The sequence below is a fragment of the Myotis davidii genome, unplaced genomic scaffold, assembly GCF_000327345.1.
Source record: "Myotis davidii unplaced genomic scaffold, ASM32734v1 scaffold591, whole genome shotgun sequence".
In the NCBI taxonomy this organism is placed as follows: Eukaryota; Metazoa; Chordata; class Mammalia; order Chiroptera; family Vespertilionidae; genus Myotis; species Myotis davidii.
Window position 1 is genome coordinate 1,215,605 of NW_006284340.1, and position 14,219 is coordinate 1,229,823.

Sequence of the window (14,219 nt, forward strand, 5' to 3'; positions counted from 1 at the left end):
TGATTTGTGCTAGACTAAGGGTCACTGTGGCCATGAAGAAGGTTCTAGAATGACCAGGCAGTAGGCTCCAGGTCTTGGCAGCAGTGACAGAGTTGAAGGAGGGGGAGAGGAAGGCATCTAGGATGAGTCCATACTGGAAAGCCGGTGGGGGAGGGGAGATGCTGCTACCGTACTGTGTCCTGGGGACCCAAGTCTCAGAGATCAACTGTGGGGAGGCAGGAGCCTCCTCTTCTCCACCTTTGCCTCCTCAGCACTTCATTTCTCCTTTCACCTTTTGTTCCAATGGTGCCTACACCACCACCTGCCTCACACAGCCCTTGTCTGGGCCCTTCGGACTCACCAGATGCAGGGATTGTAACGATGGGGCTCTCTTCACTTTGGGGGTGCTGGTGTGTGAAGCCGGACCAGGTGCAGGGGGCTGCAGCTGCTCCACACTGCAGCTGCGGGACTTGCCCAACTTGGGCCGTGTGCCCTGGCCCAAGGCCAAGAAGAACTTTTTCAGCCCCAGGGTGGTGATGCTGCTGCTGGCTTTCTTGTTCCTGTCAGAAGGGGCAGCTGAGGGCGGGCCAGGTCCTGCACTGACCCCTGGTAGGTCTCTGAAATGCAAGGGTGGACATGAGGTTGGGGGGGGGAGGGCTGTGGAAGCGAGGGTGGGCTTCTCCTCCGGGTTCTGTGGGCCCCAGATGAGCCAGCACCACGCCTTGTGGAGGAAGAGACAGCCAGGCTGCAGAAAGAAAGGCTGAGTGGATCTTGCACGGTAGCTTTTAGAAAGGGCAGCTCAGACAGGACCCTTGGTTTCACACTCAACAGTGGGTTTACCCGATCATTCATTCATTCATTTGCTCATTCACTATTTCCAAAGAACCTCTTCTAGGCCTCTCGTAGGCACTGGGACATGTGGCAAATGGCCTGGGTAAGTGAGAGTGATAAGCAGACAGACAAGGTTCTGACTCTTGGGAGCTTATAAACAGCAGATTAGGAAGCCAAGGAGAGACACCATCAGCGACTGCTGAGTAGGGTGAAGCAGAGAGAGACAGGGTGGCCAGGGAAGGCCTCTCTGAGGAGATGACCTTTAAACTGAAAGTTGAATGGCAAGAAGTCAGTCCCACCAAGCCCAGAAATGAGAGCTCCAGGGAGAAAAAAGCTGGCAACAAAGCTCGAGGGCAGGAAGGGGGCTGGTGCATTCAAGAACATAGCGGGGCCAGGCCATTAGGGTGTGGATATCATCAAGAGCAAGGGACAAGAAGCAGGTGAGGTCAGACAGGCAGATTACACTGAACACATAAACCAAGGCAAGAGGTTTGAATTCTACTCCAAGCTAAAGGAAAAACATGATGGGTTTTAAGTAAGAGAAATGACATCACTGAATTAAAGTTTCCAAAAGCTACCTTTGACTCTTGTGTGGAGAAGGTACCAGAGGGGGCAAGAGGGAAGGCAGAGAGCAGCAGGGCTGTTAGAGTTGCACAGAGAGAAGTAAGGCAGCTTAGACCAGGAGAAATGCAACACGGGTGGGCCTGGGGCTGGAGAGGACCGGCCAGTGGGTTGGAGTCGGAAAGAAGGAAAATGGGGCAGCTCAGAGGATGCCCAGATGTGGGTGTGAGCACTGTGGAGTGGTTCTGTGTTCGTGGGGAAGAGGCCCTGGGGGAAGCGGTTTTGGTCGGGGTGATCAACAATGCAGCGAGGCTCTCAGACACCCTGGTGGACATGTCAGGGAAAACGGGATGCACAGGTGTGGCGTTTGGGAGCACACAGGGCTGGAGATGGAGACTTGGCTTTCAGTGGCACGTGAAGCCTTGGGTCATATGTCGCCATGAATGATGCATAGCAGAGAAGAGGTGGCCCTGGCTAGAGGATGGCTCCCCAGAACAAGGACTCAGACATCACGCTAAAGCGAGAATGGCAATGTGAATGCTGAGCTCTTTCCTCAGCATCTGGTTGTCTCCAAGCCCAGAGCGAGGAACAAGTCCTCTCAGACAGGCTGTCCCAACCTAGGGCACCTTGAGGGCTGAGACTGGCTGGCTAGCTGTGCCTAGCACAGCACATGGAGCTTGAGGCCATTCAGTGAATGTTTGGTGAATACATAATCAAGCACATTAGGTTGGAAATGTTTGGGAGAGAAGCATTGGGGTGCCATGGTTAGATGTAAGTCTGGGAACCCTTCAAGGACTTGGGAGCAGTGAGGTCAGTCGTGCTACCACTCCAGGGGGGCTCTTTCTTCACTTCGCACCTCCCACCCCCACCTCCTACGGGCAGGGCTCACTCTTGCTCCTGTCACTCACTGGGATGACACAAGCCCTTCAGAACTTGACTCTGTCCTCTGCAGGCCTTCCTCTGGTTCCTGGCTGGACTCTGGCTCCTCTAAGGCCAGGGAGAAGGTGACACCCATGGAGCTGACGGTGCCAACACCTGCAGAGGTGAGAAAGTCATGGATTCCTCCTGCAACAACCACAGCATCCCTCCCATGTCACTGACCCATCCCACAAGGGAGGGGACAGTCCCAACCCAGAGGCAGGAGAGCCGGAGAAAGCTGGAGAGAGGCAGTGGTGAGACCCACAAAACAGGGACAGGGCCTTACTTCCTGCTGTTACCCCATTTCCCCCAGCACAATACTGGTGCACAGTAGCTGATTAATTAATGCCTGTTAAATGAAGGGACTGCTTGTGGTAAATCATTTCCCTCTTATATCAAGAGACATAGTTGAGAGCAGGGGAATATTTTGTATTCCTGAGGCATCTGGAATGTGCTGGGCAATGAGTTAAACCCTCCCCAGAGATTATTTCATGGGTTCCTAGGAGACAGGTTCTATGATTACCCTCAGATTACAGTGAAGGAGCCTGGAGTGTAAAGGGGTCCAGTGATGTGCCCAGGACCTCCTGGCTAACGAGAAGAGGAGCCTCACCTGGGCCTCTGCTCCAGGCTCCAAGGAGGTGAAGGCCGGCTGCCCAAAAAGGTCAGCAGCTCTCAGAATAGAAGATCCACAGGAAGTGGTTAAGGGCAGCCAGCCTAGAGCCCACCAGGGAAGGAAACCACACCTTAGTTCAAGGAGGGGCCTGCTTCCTCCAGGTTCATGTGAGCAAGGGCGGGAGAGGGGTGGCCAGCACACAGGGTGGGGGAAGTCTTGGCATCCACATCCTCAGTAAGGTCGGCATGGCCTGTCGTCTGTCTGTCCTCTCCTCCTCCACTGTGTCCAAGCCCTCAATCCCTCCTGAGCCAGCCCAGCCCCAGGGCTGCCAGAGCTGTGGGCACATTAAAGCAGGCTGTGTGGGGTGGGCGTGTGACTCCTGCCTAAAAGTAAGTGGCTGAGGTGCTCACCTTAGCCCCCAACATCAGGGATCAAGAGCTAAGGCTGCTGATGCCCAGGATTTGCCCACATTATGTGGATCCCTTCCAAGGGCAGAGGTGATATCCTACATCCTTTGTCTGCTGAAACACACCAGTCCGCCCAGCAGGGCCGGGGGTCGGGGGGCGGGGGCCTCAGGTGCCAGAAAGCAAACCCAGCATTCCTTGTAAGAGCTTTGCCTGCTGCTCACTGTGTCCTCTGGACCAGTGGTTGCCAAACTTTGAGACCTCATGGACCACCAGTGGTCTGTGGACCACCGGTTGGCGATCGCTGCTCCAAAGGTTTCCTTAAACCAGCGGTCGCCAACCTTTTGGACTTCACGGATCACAAGTGGTCCATGGACCACCGATTGGCGACCGCTGCTCTGGACAGCATGTCTGTGCCTGGCCACGGAAGGTCTCAAGGGCAGGACCGCTGCTGAATTAATTCACTTATTGCATTTATTCCCCTCAGTGCCTAGAACAGTGCCTGGCATGTAACAGGTGCTCAAACAGTACTGAATGAATGAAATGAAGACATTGCAGGGGCATTTTAGCACTTACTACTCTAAGAAAATGGTCAATCCTAGAGCTGCTGCTTCTCCTAGCTCTGCTCATGGTACAATTTCCTTGCAGGGCACCAGCAGCCACTTAGCTTGGACCTTCTATACACCCCTCAGGATTCCCAGAGGTCAGAGGCTTCAGCACCACTTTCCCATGCTCTGCCTCCTCAGGGGAGTTGTTAACCCGCCTCCAGGCTGATGCTGAACCCTACACCCAGCCCACAGACCCCGCTAGCTTCCCTGACACCTGCCATTGATCAGGGGGCTCCACGGGGCTGCTAGGAATGGTGTGTGGCCGTGTAACCTATGAAGACGAGCAGTAAGAGAAGGATGTGTGAGACCACAGACTTGGCCTCAGCTCTAGGACTGCCCCAGACGGGGGCCACCTTACCACCTCTGCAGTTCTCCAGGGGTGCCTCAGGCTCCTGGCTGCTGGTGCCCTTCTCCACCCTGCCCTCGAGGAATGCGCCCCCCGAGGACCCAGGCACACTGTTGTTGCAGTTGTTGGTGGAGAGGCCCAGCAGTGGGTGCCCGCCGTGGTGGCTGCAGGGCTGTGTCTGTGGGGGGCTGAGCTCACGGGTCCTGGGAACTACACTTCCTGAAGGAGGCCGGGGGGTGCTTGAAGATTCTCCCCGGTCACCGGGCCTGCGGGGTGCCTTCCTGTGAGGCCCAGGTGAAGTGGTTTTCCTGGAAGAAGGAGGAGTTGGCACCCAGCCTTCCGAGGAAAGGGAAGCTGTTGGCTGCTGGGCCTGGTGTGGGGCAGAGGGCTCTGCGTGGCTCTGTTGCAGGGGGATGGTTTCCAGAGATTGGTGGCTTCCCATAACCTGGTCTTGTCTGCCGGGCCCCAAGGGTGCCAGCTTCACGAAGCACAGAGCCGAGGAATCCACAGAGGGGGCCCAGTGGTTTCCTGGTCGCAACTCCCCCTGGGGCCCCAGGGGGGCCCCCTCAGGTTCCTGCCAAGGAGGCTTGGAGTAAGGGTTTTCTCTGGGGAACAGAGTCCCCTCGGGTGTGTGTCCTCTGCCTTCTTTCACTGCATCTGAAACCTCCAGATCAACCCCAGGCAGGTTGTGCGGGGCCGGAGGGCTCTCCGGTGGCTCCCTTTCAGCCTTCCGGCACCACCGGTGGCCTCCACGAGGCCTGGAGCCCCGCAGTCGGGGGCCGCGGGCTCTGGGGGGCTGAGAGGTCCCGGCCTCTTCGCTGTCGGTCCTGCAGCTGTCGGAGGTGTCCGTGCTGTCCAGGGCGGAGTCCACCTCCTCGGGGCGCACAGAGTCTCCCCTACGTGTCTCCCGGATCTGTTCGGTGCGGGGCCCTTGCTCGGCGGGGAGCAGCCTGAAGGGGGCGCTCAAGCCCCAAGAGCTAAGGGGCTCTGCCAACCCTCCCTCCAGGCCACAGGCAGCCCCCTGCTCCTGGAGGAGCTGGGGGTCCCGGGCTGCCTTCCCAACGGCAGGGCGTAGATCCTCGATGCGACTGCCGCAGGCTCGGCAGGTCCTCTCGATGCCCCGTGTGGGCGGCCGCTCCGGGAAGGCTCTCCGGTCCAGGTGGCCCACAAGCCTGTGCAGAGTCCGTTCGCTTGCGTCCCTGCGCAGGAGGCCCCCGGCGATGTAGTCTGCGAGCTCTGGCTTGGAGCGCAGGGGGCCCTGCTCGGCCATCTGCAGCGCAGGGCTCAGCCCCTGGCGCTGGCGCTGCTGCAGCCGCTCCAGGTAGCGGGACTCGGCCTCCCGGGCAGACTCATCCTCAAAGCGGACGTGGGACGGGGAGGGGCCCCGCTTCGGCCACTGCCCGCTGCTGGACTCCCCGCTGGAGGAGTCGCTCGTGCTCCCGTTGTGGCGGTTGTCTCTGCAGGCAAAGGGCATCCTCCGGTCCAGGGTTGGGTTTCTCCTGCCATCCCTGATGGGGAAACAGAAGCAAGGCCCCAGAAGTGAGGAGGAAGGTAGCCTGGGGTGCTCCGTGGTAACCACAACCCCAAAGTTACCCCAAATCAGGTTCCTGGGGAGTCAGGCAGCAAACCAGAGTAGCTCACAAGCCCATCCAGAGCCGGAGACATGGCGCTAAAGAGCATCAACAGGACCTTCTTTATTGTGCATTTCCCTCTGTTACCAGCTCAGCCTGAGTTAAGATGAAACTTTATTAAACTCAGATTGTACAGGAAGATGACACCAAAGTCCTCCAGCGTGGCATGCGTGATGTGCGTGTGTGCACACAGGAGTGCATGAGCCCGGCCACCATGGCCTCCGGCAGTGATGACTTGTGGCAGTACCATATTTGCTATAAAGATTTAATGGGAAGAGTACATTTTAAGTCTCTATAGAGACTGTGTGGGACCAGAAGTTAGGGTTTCTTGCTCTCCCTCTGGGTTCCCAATCGTCTTGCTTTGACAAAATTTAGACAGAGCGACATTGATACTCCAGATGCTCCCTCTGTCTGTTCCCACACCCCTTCCCTGTACCTGTCCCACCTCAGCCCCTCAAGCACACTCATCCTGAAAAGCTGTGATGAGAATTACTGTGCTAGGAAAAGTCTCCGCATTCTGTCACCAACCTGTGCTCTGGGAGACACTGTGCCTGGTGGTCAAGTCAGATCTCACACCAGGGCGCCCTGGAGCAGGTTACCTGACTTTCAGACCACTATGCGAATGGACCCATTTTTCTGTCAGAGGCCAGGTAAGTACCATACTTCTCCCTCCCTGAAGACCCATCTACACCTGGATCACTTTAGGCTGTCAGGGCCTGAGGAAGGGGCTGTGGGACAATCACATCTAAAAAGGGATCCAGGTCCTGCCAGCCACATCACTGACCTTAACTTTTATTTTTTAAAATAAATTTTATTGATTTCAGAGGGAGAGAGAAATAGAAACATCAATGATGAGAATCATTCATCAGCTGCCTCCTACATGCCCCACACTGGGGATCGAGCCTGCACCCTGGGCATGTACCCTGACTGGGAATTGAACCTTAACCTCCTGGTTCATGGGTTGATGTTCAACCACTGAGCCATGCCGGTCGGGCTGACCTTAACTTTTAACACAAGATGGTGAACTGAGTCACCCTGGAATTTATGCCAAAGGTAGAAATACTATTTCTGTTCCCAAAGGAGAACTGAAGGAGAGCTTAATCACATGAGGCACCTTCAACTCAAGTATTAAAACCCAGAGGCCTCCGCCAGCCGTGCTGGGACAGTGCAGAAAGGTGCCAGGAGGATTTGGAAGACAAGTGCAGAGCCAACAAGGGACTTCAGCAGCGAGCAAATCCCACCCTGCTAAGCTTCTCAGCCAGCGGATACCTCAGTATGCATCCTCGGAGAGGACTCTGTCAGGCTCAGAACCTGGGCTGAATGGCCTATGGGAAGGATGGGAAGGCCACCTTCTGGAGCCCACTTTCTGTAACAATGCTATCCTAACCACACACTCAATACATCCCACTCAAGCTCTATAGTTTGAACACAGCCACTTTCTGACACAGGACAATGGCACTTATGGTGTCACCTCCCAGGTCCTGCATCTTGCTGACATGTTTACCCTCCTGAGATTAGAGACCAACAGGCTAGATGTATCTGTCCCCCAAACGGCAAGAGCGTGTATTTCCAAGAGCTGCTTGATATCAATGCTGATGTGTTTCCAGGGAATGCAGCTACTGCTACCTCTTCACCTTCTGGCAAAGCCTGTCTGTCTGTTTCGGCTGCCCCAGCCGCCTCCACCAGACCTAGGATACAAAAGCCCTCTGAAGATGGCTCTGCTAGCCCTGACTCTTCCATCATTTTTCACTGCTCTTTGGAAGGAGTGATGCCTCTGGGCTGGCTGGGGTGTAGGGAGGCTCCTGCATCTAACCGAGACCCAGGGCCTACGTGGCATCTCTATGTTAACTCAGCACGGCTCTCCAGGATGATCTGACCAGCATAACCTTTAAGAGCATCTGTAGCAAGCCATCTGGCATTGATTTTTCAGCTCTACCCTCTGAGGATTCACCAGTGCTGCCAAGTCAAAGTAATTCCTTTCTGGACACAGCAGCTGCTAAAGTGGGTCGCCTTGCTTTCCGATAGCATTTCTACAGCCAGGGGACAGGCTGGTAGAGGGGAACCTACTTAAGGTCAGTGAATGGGTTGTTGTGAGCTGCTGACATGATTCAGGGAAGAGGAAGCATACAAGAGTACATTTACATAGTCAAGTATATTTTGCAAATAGACTTGCCTATGTGAGGCTACCCAATCCAACCTATATACCTGTGGAAATTGAAACAGGAGGGTTCCATGGAAGTCAAAGGCTCTGGGCCCCATATACATGCAGAGAATAGTTAGGCTGCTTCAGAGAAGCCATGCCCATTCATAACTAGTGCTCTCCAGCCAGAGGAAGACAAGGCACAAAATGTGGAAATAAAAGGGTAGCCTGTTTGGCACCTGTTGCCAGGGTACAGGGTCTCCTGAGCCCCTCTCCTAAGGGCCACACTGACACTGAGCACAGAGGCAGGCCACAGCCCTCTGCTCATGCCGGAGTCATCTCAATGGTGCTGTGAAGGTCCTTGCCCTTTCATGATTGGTCTCAGCATCCTCCATCAAAGAGCATGTGGTGCAGTTCCACTGAGAAGCCTCATTTCCTCTAGTGCCACGTGGTGATGAAAACTGGCAGGCCCAGCACGCCCACCATGTCACGGAAGCCACAGGCCTTATCGACCACAGAGAGGGTCCTGCTCAGGCCTGGTGCAATCTGCCACAGGCTGGCCATCTCATCTCAGGCCCAGAACTCCACATGTAAGTGATTCTTTGCAGTGCACCGTACATAGAACAGTCCCAATGACGGTGATAGGGTGTGACTCAGGGAGCAGCCACATATGCGAAGTGCTGGTCTGAATGTCCTTGAACTTGTTTCTTTCCCATCTCTCCATCCTTGATGCACCCAGGCTCACCCACAGCTCCAGCATCTTGAAAACAGGGTAATACCCAAACCTGCAGTACTGACCTCTCTCCTCTACAGATCCCAGATCCAACTACCTGATAAGGGTCTCCAGTGGGTGCTCTGGGGGTAACTCCCTTCCAAGCCTGGCCGTGCACCTAGGCCTCACCCCTTGCATAAGGTCCCATCGAACCTTCAGACACCAAGTCAGAACCCTGGGTTCCATTCTGGATCCTCCCCTCTCCTACTTCCTACATCTAGTTAATCACGGTAGTCCCCCCTTTTCTGTGGATTCGCTTTCTGTGGTTTCAGTCACCTGTGGTCAATAGCTGTCAGAAAATATTGAGTGGAAAATTCCAGAAATAAAGAATTCATAAGTTTTCAATTGCATGCCGTTCTCAGTTATGTGATGAAATCTTGCACTGTCCCACACCATCCCACCAGGGACATGAATCATCCCTTTGTTTAGTGTGTCTCCACACTGTATATGCTCTCCGCCCATTAGTCACTTAGTAGCTCTCTCAGTTATCAGATCAACTGTGTGGTATAGCAGTGCTTGTGTTCAAATAGCCCTTATTTTACCTAATAATGGCCCCAAAGAGCAATAGTAGTGATGTTGACAATTTGGATATGCCAAAGCGAAGCTATAATGTGCTTCCTTTAAGTGAAAAGGTATGAATGTAGAGGAAAAACATAGGGTATATAGGGTTCAGTACTATCTCTAGTTTCAGGCATCCATTGGGGGTCTTGGAACATATCCCCCAGTGGAGAAGTGGAGGCCACTCTAAGTTACTCTCAAGAGGTAACGCTCACAGAGTACTCACTATGTGCTAGGAGCTATTCTAAACACTTTACATGTACTTATTAACTCATATAACCCTCACAACAACTCTGTAACATAGGCACTATTATAACCCCATTTTGCAGATGAGGAAACTGAGGCACTGAGACTTCCCCAAAGACACACAGCTAAAAAGAGGCAGAGCCAAAATTCAACCCAGTGGTCTGGTTCCAGAGTCTTCTAACCACTTTCTCTGCCGCCTCATTAAAGCTGCTTCCTTCTGGCTCTCAGTAGTCTCTTCTCTCCAAACCCTCCTCCCCATCACATTGCACCAGGAGCGCGGTGCCGGCTCCTCACTGCCCCGGAACCCCAGATCCAACACATCTTTGCAGCCAGGACCGCTTTACTGAATCGCAAACGTGATCATGCTACCCACCTGCTTAAAACCCTTTGTGATGCCTCACTGTTATGAGAGACATGCAAACTGTTCAGCAGTCCTGGGGGCTTCCATGACTGGCCTGCGCGGAGCTCTCTGGTCTTCACACCAGGCACCCAGCAGGTCCTCAGGCTCCAGCCTGGCCAGACTCCTGAGCACAGGGCTTCTGCTCGTGATTTCTGCTTGGGATGCTCACCCCTGCCTCCCTCATCTGTCCAGTGAATATTCAGTCTCCTTCAAGCCCCAACTTAGAAACCGCCTCCTCTTAAGCCTCCCAGTCCTTCCCAGGTGAAGGTACAGATTTCCTGCCCCGCACGCATGTCTTTCCTACACCACGACCCACAGAATTGTATTGATCCCTTTGCCTGCCTTTCTTCCTGGAGACAGTGACTTTTGTCCCTCCAGGGAGCTCGGATTATGTTTTATTCATCTTCATATCCTCAATGCTTAACACTCTAGGCCCTCAGTAAAAGTATGTTGACCAACTAAATGAATTAAAGCAAATACCCGATATGGGAAACACACACACACACACACACACACACACACACACACGGGAGGAGTGAGCAGAGGCATTCTGGCGAGGTCCCATCTCTTCTCCCTGGCCCAGGCCCCACTCACCGGCCACCCTGGTCAATGGTGGGCATGATATCATGGCTGGCACGGAGGGGCCGGGTCCTGGCCTTCATGCGGGCTCGCTGCAGCAGGTGCTTGGCTTCCTCATGCCTGGGGCTCCTCAGCACGGGCTCCGGCTTGGGGCCAAAGGTCCTGCAGGGTGGCACACAGGCAGGAGCAAGCGGGGGGTGGGGGGGGGGAATTAGAAGAAAATAACATGGATTAGGAGGGCTTTAACAGTATCTGGCACGGCTATGCCAGGTAAACCCTGCATGGGCTGCCATCCTTGTCCAACTCTCACAGAAGGCCCTGAGCTCCTCCGGACAGGGCTGCAGAGCTGGCCCGCCTTGGACATCTGCTCAGGCACCAGAGGCAGAGACCCCAGGAGGATCTAGAAAAGGGTAGAGGAGTCTCCAGATTATTTTATTGTTCCTTTCCTGGCAGACAGCAGGAGTTACATGGCTGGGGGAGGGAGAGAAAAGGGCCTCGGTTGTTGGGTTGGGCCTGTGCCCGGCCAGATGGTCTTTACACGCATCATCTCCCCCTCTCCTTCTGTCTCTTTGCACCCACACATACCCTCTCAAGCTCCCGAGCACCACCATGAGCTCCCCCCACAGGCACACCGACTCAGGGCTCTGCCCATTGCAGCTCTGCTCTTTGGAGAAGTGACGTTTTTATAGGTCCTGCTGTTTTTCTGCCTCAATCCCAATCCAGACCCATCAGGCATCCGTTGAGGGCTGGGAGAAATTAAGCTGGACCCATACCAAGTTGGCAAATGGCTTGATTTTCATAATTACAAGGGTCCTCACCAGCCCTCATCACCTACACGTTGTGCTGCCTCCCCAGCCAGTCCAGAGCTGCAGAAAATGACAGCAGCCCTTTTTCAACGCTGTCTTGCAGACAGTGACATACAGCCGGCGCCGGGTTACAGCAGTAACAGCATCCCCACAGCCTTCTACTGATAAGATGTTTCTCTCCACAGAGCTCACGCTCCCAGCCAGGCCGGCCAAAGGCAGGTGTTCGCTCCGTTTGACAGATGAGGGTGCTCCGGAGCGGAGAGGCACACTTGGCACATTGCTCAAGGTCGAACATCAGTTGAGAGAGCAGAGCAGACGATAGCCAGCCCCACTGCCTCCAGCATCCTTCCCATATCCTCTGTCCCCTCTCCTTCCTGGGTCCCAGGACAGGCTGAGGGTGTTTGTGGCTAGAGTCAGACATGCTCTTTGATGTGATTTCAGCACCCCCCGTGGCTGCCCCTGTCCTCACCAGGGAGGTCTGCAGGAGGAAGCTCAGGCAGGGAGAGGCTCAGCAGAGCCTAGTCCTCTGCCTACCCCATTCTTTCCCATCGTATGTAACCTGGAGAAACGGGCCTTGCGCTGATAGGGAGTAGGTGCCAAGTAGTTTCCTAGATGACAGGTGACAGATCTGTGAGTGGCATAACTCTGAAGCCCTCTTGGGACATCCTGAGATAAGCTCTGGGCAGTCTAGGATTTTTTTCTCCCTCCCTTCTTCCCTCCCCCTCCCTCCCTCCCTTCCTCTCTACCTACTTCCCTCCCTCCCTCCCTCCTTTCTTCTTTCCTTCCTTCTTCCTTTCTTCCTTTCTTTTTCTTATTATTTGTGCCTTACCCTGCTTTGAGGCCCAAGAAAACAAAAAGTGCTGCTAGTATAAAGGCACCATCTGTGCCTATGAACCCTGGCAGGCCCAGGCACAGTTTTGGAACCAGGAGGGTTGACTAGAGTGATGTGCAAGCGAGTCTCCAGGCCTGCTGCCCTGCGCAGCCTCTTTTGGCAGGAGAGGCCTCCCTGTGCACAGCTTCCCGAGCAGGCAGCTCCTCCAACACACGGCTGAGAGCAGCTCTGCTCCCTGGGGCTCCTGCTCCGACAGCAGAGATAATGAGGTTACCAGCCCGGAGAGCTGCCCCTGCAGCTGCGGGCCTCTGGCTGCCAGCCTGCGCACTCGGAGCCTTCCGGTGACAGCTGCGGTTCCCTGGCTGTCGGGGGGCATTTGTCACAAGACCTGGTGGGCAGGCAGGAGGGCCCCAGGCAGCTGGCCAGATGCTGCCAAGATCGGCCTTGCCCCAGGTTTCTAAGCCATTTCCCAACTTTGCTATTTCCTTTCTGTCCCTCAAATTGGAGCGGTTGATTCCCCCCGCCCCCCCATCAGCTGCCCTGCTTCGGTTCCTGACACACAAAGCTGTTTTTCCCACTGATTAGAAAAACAGAGCTTTTGGGGCGCCTGGAGGCATCCATGCAGTAACAAACTGAGAAGGGGGAGAGTGGCAGTCACCTTCACAGATGGCAGCCAATGTTAGCAGGGGAGGCAATTCCTAGTCCATGGTACACCCTGGAGAGGGCAGGCACTGCCCAGCCCTTGGAGGGAAGGTGGTATTTCTCCCATGACAGGGGGCATGGGAGATGGTGAGGGATGGTGAGCCTGCCCCCGTCTAACTGCCCACCTCCTATGGCCGCATCATACTGGTCCCCTGCAGGGGTACCAACCCCAGCAGACAGGCAGGCTCAGACTCTTCCATCTGAGGAAGCCCTTCCAGTCTACTCTGACCTTGGCTTCCGACAAGGGCACACAGCCCTGGAGCCAAACTCTTCCCATCATGAACTATCACCCACAACCCCAGCTCTCACAATTCTGGGAAGTGTCCTGAAAGGGTTGGGCAGCTAGAGCATGGCTAGGTAAAGGCAATTCCACCTGAGAATAGACGGCTTTGGCCACTTCCTGAACCCCTGCACACGTGGGCTCGTTTGCTCAGCGGGGAGGGCACAGGGATCAAGTGGCTGAGTGCTTTTCCTCCCTGAGCCTCAGTTCCCCATCTGTAAACAGTAGGCATATAATAGGGGAGAGGACTCACGACCCTGTGAGTCTGTGTCTTTGGCTAGGGAGTCTAGTGCACCCCAAAGTGGGGTGGGGAGACTCTGACACTCTCCCTGTGGGGTTCACACCACAGATGTTTGGCCCTCAAGGAGCAGCAAACCCTACAAAACAAGGGGAATTCCATGTGAGTATTCTGGCCCTTCCCTTGGCCCCTCCAACCACCAGGGTCCTAAGCTGCTTCCCAAGGACAATGGGCAGCATGTGGCCCCCTCCCCTCTGGTTTTTCCATCTACGCCAGTTTCTCGTTGAAGGCACAGGCAGGTCAAGATCTCGAGTCCTCTCCTAGCCAGGACAGAGTGGCCTCTTTCTGCAGCCATCATAATCCTGGATTAAAACAATAAGTTCCAACAAGTCTGGGTTTAACCCTTTCATCCCAGGAACACGATTTAGGGAAATAATTTGGCATGTAACACCAACTGACATTTCCCAGTTTATAGGATGAGGTGGGTAGAGAGAAAATATATAGTGTACAGGACATACATAAACTTTCTGCCCAGCATTTGTTTCGTTTTTGTATATTATCTAGCCTTTTGATGACCAAGGATAGAGTGCTCCTGCTGTCACACTGTGTGTAGTTTCCTGAGTGAGGGGAAGAATAAGGAAGGCCTGGTACTCTGGATTGTGCGCTTCATGAGGCAGGGACCTTATCTTGGTGCATTCTTCTCTGGGCTGCAGGATGCTGACAGGCCAGAGCCAAGAGCGGTGGTTCTGGGCAGCCTGCCTAGGCTCCTGTTCTG

At 54.6% G+C, this 14,219-nt stretch overlaps 1 protein-coding gene across 2 annotated transcripts in view; it reads right to left on the bottom strand.

The window, feature by feature from the left end:
- The window catches only part of KIAA1614 (KIAA1614 ortholog), a 28,073-nt gene that overhangs the window by 7,748 nt on the left and 6,106 nt on the right, over window positions 1–14,219 (bottom strand). Inside the window, exons 4-7 of one of the 2 annotated variants that reach the window (XM_006754488.2) lie at window positions 10,602–10,748; window positions 4,273–5,768; window positions 2,280–2,406; window positions 341–596 (exon numbers count right to left, since the gene is read on the bottom strand). In XM_006754488.2, coding sequence (XP_006754551.1) covers window positions 341–596; window positions 2,280–2,406; window positions 4,273–5,768; window positions 10,602–10,748 — 2,026 coding nt within the window. The remainder of the gene's footprint in view (window positions 1–340; window positions 597–2,279; window positions 2,407–4,272; window positions 5,769–10,601; window positions 10,749–14,219) is intronic. The other variant, XR_001515407.1, reaches the window with a different exon arrangement.